The sequence below is a fragment of the Lolium perenne genome, chromosome 2, assembly GCF_019359855.2.
Source record: "Lolium perenne isolate Kyuss_39 chromosome 2, Kyuss_2.0, whole genome shotgun sequence".
Taxonomy (NCBI): domain Eukaryota; kingdom Viridiplantae; phylum Streptophyta; class Magnoliopsida; order Poales; family Poaceae; genus Lolium; species Lolium perenne.
Genome location: NC_067245.2, coordinates 255318316 through 255329856, shown reverse-complemented (window position 1 = coordinate 255329856; position 11541 = coordinate 255318316). Strand labels below are relative to the sequence as shown.

The 11541-nt window shown below is 46.7% G+C and overlaps 1 protein-coding gene across 1 annotated transcript; it reads left to right on the top strand.

Moving 5' to 3' along the window:
* The first annotated feature begins 9371 nt into the window (after window positions 1-9371).
* LOC127335672 (putative GEM-like protein 8) lies at window positions 9372-10490 on the top strand. The gene is made up of 2 exons (XM_051362390.2): window positions 9372-9716; window positions 9806-10490. Exons 1-2 carry the CDS (start codon window positions 9524-9526, stop codon window positions 10261-10263), a joined length of 651 nt encoding a protein of 216 aa, XP_051218350.1. The 5' UTR covers window positions 9372-9523; the 3' UTR covers window positions 10264-10490.
* Window positions 10491-11541: the final 1051 nt, after the last annotated feature.

Below are 11541 nucleotides of genomic sequence, written 5' to 3'. Positions count from 1 at the left end.
TCCAACCTTTGTTGACAATAGGTCCCTATCAATCCTATTAACTCTTGGGCCATGACATCACACTTCTTTATTATTTGAATCCCAAACAGTTATTTGACAAAAGAATAATAAATAAATTATTATTCGAATATATTTATAAACAATAAAATAATTTTTTTATTTTTTTCATCAAAGTCTAAAACCAGAAAAAGCCCCTATTTCCTTTTTTGATTTTGAGGAATCTAAAAAATAACTAAACTGCCGTAGTCTGTTGAAATTAGATGTAAAATTTTCCGTACATATATTTTCATATAAAAACCGTTTTCATCGGAGGTCGTGTGCAACCAGAAAAGCAGTTTTACCGAAACATGACGCCATTTTGCATAATATATCAAAGTTCTTGTATGTTAATTTTCCTAACAACTAGGACACATAATACATGATCATCTCAAAGAATTTTATTTTTAAAATTCTTTAACATTTTCTTACATAGTTTTGAAAACTCAAAAAGTGATCCAAGGGGGGGGGGGGGGGTGCGTGGAGAAAAGGCCGTCGGCATAGGCCCGAAGAGGAAAAAAAACTTTGTCGTCGACACAGTCCTAACAATGTTGCCTACCTGTCGCAGTGTAGACTGCTGTGTCGACGACTTTTTGTGCTGACGGCCAGACCGGTCCTATGCTGACGACTTGCTTCGCAGTCTGTCATGTTCGAACACTTTGTTGATGGCCCCGGCAAATAGCCGTCGACAGAAGAAAAGGTCGTCGACACCTTGACATTTTCCTATAGTGAGTGGCCCTCGAACCTATCAGGGTTGCAAGCGGAGGGTTCTCCGTATAGTTTTGGCCGTCCTAGGTTTGGGTAGGGCTCAGTTTAGGTGTTAAGTTAGAGGTGGCAAAGTGATGGGTCCTTGGTGGCGTGGAATAAGGTCTCCTATCATGTCCTCATTTTGTTGGTGTTGTTTGGCGGCGTCGAAGGGCGTGTAGAGCTTCATCCATGGCCTGATCGGGAGACCCATATATGTCTTTGTTTCGTGTAGGGTGTCTTGCAAAAAGTTGATCGCTGGGGTGGATGACGATGTTGTGCATTTTGGTGTCCCAGCTTGTTCTTTGTTCGGGGAAGCATGGCTAGCTTCATCTTTGCCAGGAAGCTAGTGTTGCAAGGTGGCATCAACGGCTATATCATCAACCAATTCATTGGGACTTGGTACCCCAAGTGCATAATGTTATTGCAAGCATCCTTTTTCACAAGGATGGCTCGTGGTTTAATACCGATCTCAAAAAATACTATTTAGTGATCTGCTCCTTTGAACAACCAATAAAAGTTCTAAAATCTACCTTAATGTGCCCAATTCCACCGAAGTTGGTGTCAAGTACAACAATAGTGAAAGAAAAGTAACTAGACAACTAGAAGACAATAACATAAGTGTTTATGTATTTTCGTTATAGTTAATGGTAGAAATTTACCTACTAGCAACCAGAAGGAAACATTATTTGTCATGTGATAAAATGGGTTGGGTTCATTTGACCACTCTTGAAAAATATGGTGGCACAAAATAATAAGCACATATATGAGAAAATACATGATAAATACAAAATGCAAGTTTATGTCTTTTTAGTGTTGATAACAAGTATATAGGCATCACGTCCAAATATAAAACAGGATGGGGTGTTTGTATGCATGCTAATACTCCACATGGTGTATGAGTAGTTCTACCCCATAAATTAAGCACAAAATACACTGTATTTCTTTAAGTTTCTTAGCATGAAGCTGAGTATTGGACACTACTAAAAGGTTTCTAGCCATGTTTCTCACTCCTGGGGTATCTCAAGAAGGTTGCCAACCTGCCTTACTGCCATTACTATTACTGTCATCAAGATAATAATACTACAAGATCCACTCCAAACAAAACATGTGTTTTCCCACACATGTTCTTACCTCCTAGATTGATAGAGTCAAGCATAAAGAATGGGGTATTTATATGAGCCTTTAACACATCGAAGACAAGGTAAAAGAAAGATTTATTTGAATAAATCATCTCATGGGACAAAGATACCCTTTCAAGGATATACACTAATAACCATAATCATGTAGGGTGTTTCATATGGTTCTAAAAAATGATAACACATAGAGAGCTTTGACTAACCTACATGGGCGTCTACTCCCAATTCATCGTGGTGGCAGAATAGAAATCAATGGATAAGGTGGAGATGCAACCTGCAAGAGTTCCATTTTCCCCTATGGTCCTCCTCCATTGGAAACAATTTATTTCTATGTTTCATGTTCTATCTTGAGTCACCTTCCCTTTGTCCCGAAAAACCTGAGCGCGTATATATAGGAATTTTAGGTCAATATGGAGTCCTCGGACAATGGCCGGCGGTATTTGATAAAGTTGTGGACCCGTGGGCCCTATGGTTCCCTAGTTTGATTTCTCACGAGTTTTCGGTGTGTGTTCTCTTTGTTTTGTTTAATAATAACATATATAGGGGTTTCCTTCGATTTAATTGGGTTTCAGAAGGTTCTTGAAAAGTAAACATACGAAAATAAGGGTTCTATGTTCCAATATTAAATAACATATAAATGAGATTCGATAGAAAGTCCAAACATTCAAGTAAATCATTAAAGGAAACATAATAATTGAAAATAACAAATGGATTACCATAATAATGAACTTGAAAAGGCATAGATACCTTATGGTCCTTATGGACGTATCACAAGGTCTCTCTAGTCCGTTTGGCAAGATCTAGGGTGGTTTCTCTTCCTCTTCATCTCCTTTTTTTTCCAGAGATGTCTAAATGATCCTCTAAGTTTTGGTGCAGGCATCTTAATGAATTCTCAACCGGCTGTGTCAACAATGTTATCTTGGCTGCCATAGTGTTTCAGAGATCCAATGTACAACTTCGGCTTTTGTTTCGTCTAATTTCGAGAATATTTCCTGTACAGCTTTTCTGAAATACAAAAACATCAGAAAACAGAAACTGGCACTATGACATCTTGTTAATAGGTTAGTTTCTAAAAATGCATAAAAATGCCACGAAGTGTAAACAAAACATATAACAATTGGTGTAAAACAAGCATGGAGTATCAAAAATTATAAATACATTTGCGACGTATCAGTATGCGTGCTTGAAAAATTATTGTGAAAAATTTATTTCTTGCCTCCTACTCAAAGAAAAATAGTACTCCCTCCGTCTTCGTATGCATGGCCACAAACTCAAAGTTTATATACCAAGAAGACAAAGTAAACTAATAAATAGCACAATTAATTATGTTAAAATGCTCTTGTGTTGCGTGTTAATTAAATGTGTTGCATGTGGTACCTCCTTTTATATGGATGCATGCAACATTCACATTAATAAGCAACATCCTACGAGGTAGAAATCTAATCATTTTTTTCTCGATGAGTGTTAGTGGCTCTGCATATATGAAAAATGTAGTTTTCATAGTGGCCTTGTATTGAAGAACGGAGGGAGTATTTAGGATTTTGAATTTCTAGAGCATGAAAATAGTTTTATTTTCTCTGGCCTAGACTTCCGAAGCAAAATATAGGATGGCATAGTGGAAAATATAGCGTGCATTTGTGTAGGATATTGAAATCATTTTCACATATATAAATATATTTTATCCTATTTAATGTTTATCTTGGAAGCGCATGAATGCTCTCGGGAGCTATGTTGCATGTTTAGTACTACATCCATTTCAGTGAATAAGGCTTATAAATTTAGCCAAAAATCAAAGCTTACTCATTTTGAACGTAAAAAATAAAATATAAACATCTACTACATCATATGAAACATAGGGATAGTCTATTGTACATGACATTCCTTTTTTTTTTTTTGATCGGATTGCATTATTTAGGGCATCTCCAGCGGCGCGACGCAAACAGACGCTGAGCGACTGTTTGCGTCCGCTTTGACCGAAAATGCGTCTGGCACCCTCTCCAGCGGCGCGACGCAAAGTGACCGGGCCGTCCGCGGAGACGCAAACCTGGCCCAAATATGCGCCAGGTTTGCGTCTCTGCGGACGCTGCGCGGACGCGCTAAGTGTCCGCTCGCGTCTCCACCGGGCCTACCTGGCAGCGAGTCTGCACCGAGGGCACCGCTTCGGCGGTCAGCGCTTCCGCGTCTGCGCCATAGTTTTCTCCATCAATGGCGCGGCTGCCTGTTCTGCGCGCGCACTGGCGGGCGGCGGCTGGCCTTCTGCGCCACCTTCAATGGCATCGTATCCCGCGCGCGGCCGCCCTTAAAAGTCCACCGGCCGCGTCGCTCGTTCGCCCACACCACACCTCCACTCGCACCACCACCACCGCAGCGCCATGGGGAAGAAAAACGACTTCGAGGCCTCCGGCAGCGGCACCAAGAAGATCCTGCTCCCCGTCACGGTGAAGAGGCTCATGCACGGCAAATGGATGCCGTGCGACGACGCCTGGTCCGGCGTGCAGCTGCTTGGCGGCTCAGCTGCCGCCGGGTGCCCATCCCTCTAGTACCTGCGCGTGAGCCTGAGCGAACCGCGGAGATCCAGCACAGGAGGCGGTATCTGCCGGCGGACCTCCGCGCCAATCCGGCGTACGCCATCGACTCGGAGCTTTGGCGTACGTACCTGTCCACGGAGACGGACAGGAGACGAAGGGCAGGTTTCATGGGCGACAGGGATTATCCCTTCGGCCCTGCACCGCCGGCTCATCGACAGCAGGCGCCAACGCGACGTGAGCAGACGCAGCATAACGACGCCGACGATCGCGAGGACGACGACGACGACGAAGCCTACGCCGCGTACGACGACGACGACGATTACGTCGAGGCGCTCGCGTACCATAGCGAGGAGGTGAAGGACGACAGCGACGACTACATCGTTGTCGTCTTCCACGAATGGCAGCAGGCCATGGCGGACGGCCGGAACTTCGACTTCCCGGAGAACATGACGGACGACGAGATGGCGAAGGTCGCCGTCCTCGTCTCCGAGTACGACGCGCCTGTGCAGCCGCCGCTGCCCCGCTACGCCACCGCCGTCATGCCGCCAGGCCTGTCGGCGGATGAAGCACTTCGACAGGCGCTCCTGGAGTCGGCGGCGCCTCCTCCACCGCCGCCACCGCTGCCACAGCCTTATGTCTGGCGCCTTCTCCACCGCCGCCACAGCCTTATCCCTGGGCGCCTCCTCCACCGCCGCCACAGCCTTATGTCTGGGCACCTCAACCGCCGCCATAGCCGCAGCCCTGGGCGCCTCCACCGCCGCCACAGCCGCAGCCTCCTCAACCTCGAGCACCGGCGTACGCTCCCCCGGATGGTAACTGGCCGTGGGTCATACCGGAGCTCATCCTGGTCGATAGCGACGAGGAGCAGCACAGCGACGATGAGCAGCAGTAGGCGTTTAGGTTTTTTAAAATGTTTTAAGTATGTAAATTATGTTTCATGTTTAAAAAAAATGATTCGTCCTAAAAAAAATGCGGCGTGCCGCTGGAGCCACCCCCGACGCAAACGGACGCGCGGTCGATTTCGACCAAAAGGACCGACGCAAACGGACGCACGCGGACGCTAAAGTACGTCGCGCCGCCTTACATCGTTCTAGCTGTAGGGACTAGTTTAGTCGGCCCGGAGTTGAGAAACAACCCTAGCCATCCTAATCACTGGAAAATCATGCGAGATCACGGATGGCTACTCACATTTCCTTTGGCCAGGGCTAAAGTAAACCGGAGCCCCACAAACCGCCGAGAGCGTGCGTTGAATGTGGACAACGCAAGAACACAAAAATCAGAGAGCTGGCTACTAGCTTAAACAATAAGTTAGTTGGGTCATTGGCTGATTCACCGGTGACACAAACGGCAGCACCGGTGAAACCTAAACCAGCAGCCCCACCAGGCCTTGCCGACGACGCGAAACCTGCCGCTTTGATCCGATTTGTTTTTAGGCTCCCAAGAAGCTCTTGATCGGGACACCCGTAATAACCTAACAAAAAGCTTCGCATCAGAAACCTTTTACGTCGACATTGCGAGTCGTGCATGCACAGCCATTGCGTTGCATCCTTATCCGCCACATGGTGGAGGTCCAGCCCCTGATTTCACGTAATCTAGCACGGCCTATATCTTCTGTCCCGTTGCTTTCTGATGAGCGATACGGCACCTTTGTAGCCCTCCTCGACCCAAAAGCTTGAGAGCAGATTGATACTATTAGGGGCATTTGGACAGTCGACATTAAGTCGATCGGAGTGCAGTGGTTTGTGCTGTTGCTCTAGATCGTATGCTCGCATTGCAGCCACTGAGTAAGGAAAGAACAGTAAAAGAGCTTGCCAACAATGTCTGGGTTACTAATGGGTCATGGATATCCATGTTGGTATGATCTTATTGGGTCATAGTAGTGGGGTTCTAGTGGGTCATATACAAAGTTTAGTGTCTGAAGCAATTGCAAGTTGCCAGCATAGATCTGAATGCATGTGGTGTATGCAGCCAGATTTGGTTAGAGAGAGATCTAAACAGTGAAACTTCTCTCCTTTGTGCTACTCGATTTTCTCTTTTTTAACAATCAATACCATATATATCTAGGGGTAGCAAATAGTACATGGTAGACGGAAGGCTCGAGCGAACCTGACTTTAAATGCTAAGGTTGCGTGCAGGCGTTTCTGATTTTATGTTCTCCCATAATTTTAGTTTAAACCGTAATACTAAGACTACGTGCACTCGCGTCGCTATTAAATAAGTCAATCAACATTAACAATAATACTAACACAAATATGTCATGTCAGAGAAGAGCAACTGATTGTCTGGTCGATGTCACTGGGAAGCTGAGAGTACAAAACACTATTGTCTAGTATGTAGCAGCCGAGACAAATATTGCTAGAGATAACCATGAGAACAAATATACCAAAACCGATCCGAACAAGCAAGATTTAAAAGTCCAAATATAGAGAATTTTAGTCTTCCATCTACACCGTTGACGTTGGGAAAAGGATCTCATCATCAAATAAAGGGCCGATGATTATCTATTGTAGACGATACCATCTCCATTAAGACACAGAGGCAAAAAAAGAAAACTGATATCAAAGCTCTAACCTAATATATTAAAAACACTGCTTTATTTAAAAGCTCCATGCATAGATTGGCTTTCCCATCACTTTCGACGGCAGCGAGGGCTGCCGGAGGAGGCGGAACCGACCTACGAAGGAGGCGGAGGTGGAGGCACTGCTAGTTTTTTTAAAGGCTGCCTCTAGGTTTGGTACTGTATGTTCTCTTGCACGAATTTCTTTCTTAGTTCATGGTATGCACTAGCTTCGGACGCTGTATGGACTGATTATTTTTCACACCTGATACACGGTTCTTGCAGCTCCGGCACTAATAATCAAACATTGCGAGTACTAGCTAGAAACTACACACGCATGCATGTTTATCTATCCTCGTCGGTGTCTATGCGTATTAGAACGAAGCGGAGAGAAATTCCTCACACATGCACTGAGCCACTGACGCACATTGCCCGGCCTCCTCGGTTCCCCGCATTTTCCTGCTTCCTTCATCTTTTCGCGTAAGCAAAAGCCTAATTTAGTCCATGCATGGTCAACACTAGGCGATTTAAACTTATCCATTTTGACCCTTTTAAAAATTAGAACGACCCCAACAACCAGGAATAGCGATCGATCTCCATCCCCGCCCCCACGCGACACCGTCCGGGGCAGGCATCGTAAAGCAGGGGGAAATCAGATCATAATGGGGCATAAACAATCCAGATTAGACGATCATGGATCGGCGACGACAGGGAGGCCTTAACGCCCCCACATGCACATATTCAATGTGCACATGGAGGCAATGTATGTGAAGGAACTGCTTTGGGGCGGGTCACCACCACCGTCGACTCGCCGGCCGTCCGGTAGGCAATGACAGCTGCGAGAGCCATCTGGCTGGCCACCGAACCCACGAGGCCGAGATGGTTGGCTGACTCGGCGCGGAGTCGGACGCGACGCTGACTCAGGCCACCGTGGAAAAGCTAGCAGAGGCGAAAGCTAGCCTGGAGTCGTGGAGAGGGAAAAAGAAAAGAGAACGCAGTGACCGAACGTGTGACGGTGGCTTCCATTCCATGCATGCGCTGGAACCTTCTTCCTTCTTCGTGCTAATCCAGTACTACTTCCTACATAAAGGGGCTGCCCTATTTATCCACCACATTGCCACGCCATCGCCATCGTCGAATCGGCTAGCGAGCTCACGGGGAAAGTATGGCAACGTGCGGTTTACTCGTGGCTTGAGGGCATTGCATCTGCTCCAAGCTTTGGCTTTGAATACTACCACGTTGCAGAAGTCTAAAGGCATGGTCCGTGTGGCGGTGTGGATAAGAGAACACTAAATGAACCGATATGTGCAGACGGGCCAATTTCGAACCTAAATTTGAGCTTGGAATACGTCCGTGTAGACGCTTCGTGCACCGCTCGTGTGTTCACCCGCTTTCTCACCGGGCCCGCCTGGCAACGCCTCCACGACGCAGGGGCGCCCTGCCACGCGTCGGGGACTCCACAGCGTCTGGCTGCATCTGCACCAGCAACTCCATCATCGGACCCTCCAATGTTGGCATTGGACTACTTACTTGTGCCAACGCCGGTCCATCCAACGTGCCCTGGGCCTGCACAACCCCTCTAGCGGCAGTGCCCCTAGCTCCAACACCTAGGTTTCTTCGACCTCACCAACAGCGACTAGGCGGCGCGTCGACGAAAACCCCAGATAGGACCAGGGTTTCTATCTCTTTAATTTCTTTTTATGTCATTTTTATTTTTTCCCTTTACCTTATGGAAAGTAAGTTTTAAATATATCAAATAGTACGGAAAAAATTGGATCCAGCCACGAAATCTGCTCCCGACCCAACGAACAAGATGGAGAACACGACCTAATTTTTATCCACGGACCGTCTCAAACGGACAAAGAAAAGACACAATTTTGTATCTAAAATAGGTTGGCCCGATGAAGTTTTGTTAATTAATCGAGGTTGAAGAAAGTGGAAATCCGGTTTGTGTTGCACCTTTGCGCAAACAGAGATTGATCGGCGACTCGCCGGCGACAAAGTTACCGAGACTTTTTTGCCTGCCTGATTTTTCTTTACCAGATCCTCCAATTGCATGCGTGCATGTAGCCGCTGGTTGGGCCGAGGGATCATGGTCCAAGCATGGTCGATGACTAGATGTCACTCGTGAGACGCACAAAAGTTTTCGCAGTGGCCCCTTGCACATGCAGCACAACACATAGGAAGGACCTATTTTATCCAGAATCCATGTGGGCGATGATGACTGTTCCATTCAAAAGCTAATTTGGATGGATAGGCACCACCCGGATTTTGAATCGTCGGTTGAGAAGAGAGGTTTTACAGGCCGCGGCTCCAAGCTTATAAAAGGCACCCCCTCCTTCCCATTTAGAGCACCGAGCTCGAGCAACAACCAACCCACACACATACAACAGGTAGTCACCAGCAACCTCAGACAGAGGCCGGAAACTAAGGCGCAAAGGAAGGGAGCAGCGCAAAGTCTTCCTCTTTCTTACGAGAAAATTTAAAGGTGCTCTTCAGTTCCTCATTCCCAAGAGCAAATGGAGAAGGCAGGGTGCGACCATGTGATCGGCATCCCAGTGAGCAACAGGGCTTTCGGTATCGAGGAGCCGGAATTCCCAAGCAAAGGGGCTACTTGCCATGGCAACGCAAAGTATTCGACGGCAAACACGCGTGCCAGCGGAAAATCGGGCAGGGCGGGGGACAAGTTCGCTAAAGGCATCAAAGAACATGGTGAGTTCCTTCTCCAATCCGTCTGGATCAAACAATCTTTGCTAGCTCCAGTTACGAACCAAACACTGAACATGTCTTCCTTTCTGCAGTGACTCTAGGCCCAAAGCTGTACGATACAATAAGAGGCAAGCTGTCGCTGGCTACGAGAGTCCTCCACGCGGGCGGGGTGGAGAACGTCTTCCGGCGGTGGTTCGCCGTCGAGGACGGCGAGAAGCTCCTCAAGGCCTCGCAGTGCTACCTGTCCACCACTGCCGGCCCGATCGCCGGGATGCTCTTCGTGTCGACGGAGAGGGTGGCCTTCCGCAGCGACCGGCCGCTGGCGCTGACCTCCCCCAAGGGCGACACGGTGCGGGTGCCCTACAAGGTGTCCGTCCCGCTGACGAAGGTGAAGACGGCGAAACCGAGCGAGAACAAGCACCGGCCGGAGCAGAAGTACGTCCAGCTCGTGACGGAGGACGGCTTCGAGTTCTGGTTCATGGGCTTCGTCGGCTACCAGGCGGCCCTGCAGCAGCTCGAGCAGGCCATCGCGCACGCGCAGCTGCGGTGATCCCATTGACCAGAAACACAATGTGTTCGTTCGGGTTGGGCCTCGTGTCGTGTGGTCTGATTGATCTGTTGTGCATAGGTGCGCCTGTGCATAGGTGGTACAGTAGGTTAATTTCCGGGTGGATTGCTTGTCGTTTTTGGCATTGGAGCAAGTCCGGTAGGTATGTACATGGTGGTACGTACTAGCAGAAATTTAATTTAGGGCTTGATATTCTTGATGTTTGAGAAGCATATGTTGCACCGCCACGGCAAAAGTGGCATCATATACATGTGGTGTGCACTAGTTCAGTGCAAAAATCACGAAGTGTGTTTGTTCAACTGCTTATTGGTGCAGCTCCTCTCTTTCAGCATTTCTCTAAGAAAACATGTCCACGATCGAGGGCCTCCACAGCTAAAGCTTAGGCCGAAACAGTCTGTATATGCTTAGATATAGAAATGAGCTGGCTAAATTCATTAAAGCATGTAATATGAATTAGCAAATGCCACCAAAGCTACATGGACTCTTTCTTCCATTGGCGGGCCTCTTCGGGTTTGGCCTTCCGGTCCCTTCCTAACCTTTTCTGGAATGTTTCAGTCCTTCCGGGATGTTTGTATCACCTTCCGATGTCTTCCATAAACGCACATTCCCATTTCGGACACTCACATTCATTCTGGACACCTCTTAAATAATAGGAGACTCCGCAAACAAATTTCAGAACCACTTTATTCATTTTTTCTATCATATTCATATTTTAAATGTCGCTTAGCCTTTAAGTGTGCGATCCTATGTGTTCGGATATATGTGGTTACACCGATAGTAAAATTCGAGAGAAGTTATTGATCATCTACATTGTGTCTCTGATCCAAACATGTTGATATGAACCCCTAGCTTGTTGAACAAATAAATTTTGGATTATGAAAACAATCCTCCGTTGGTTGCTCAGAAGCTTCTTCAAATCAAGTTCATCTCCTCTAAAGATTAACTTGCAGATCCTTCTGAATCTTTCACGCAACATTCCATACCTTTTGGGATGTTTTTATAATCTTGTGATACCTTGCATCTGTAATAATTTCGGACCCTCTCGGTCATATTTCGTACGCATCTAGAATAATTCAAGACTCTCTGAACAACTTTCAAAACCACTTTCTTCATTTTTTTCTATCGCGCTCACATTCTGAATGTCACTAAACCTTTAAGTGGGTGATCCTATGTAAGGGTACATTGTTAACCCTAAGATTGTTTTTATAAATTAATGACAATCCTCTATGGACTACTCCCTCCGCTCACAAATAAGTGTAT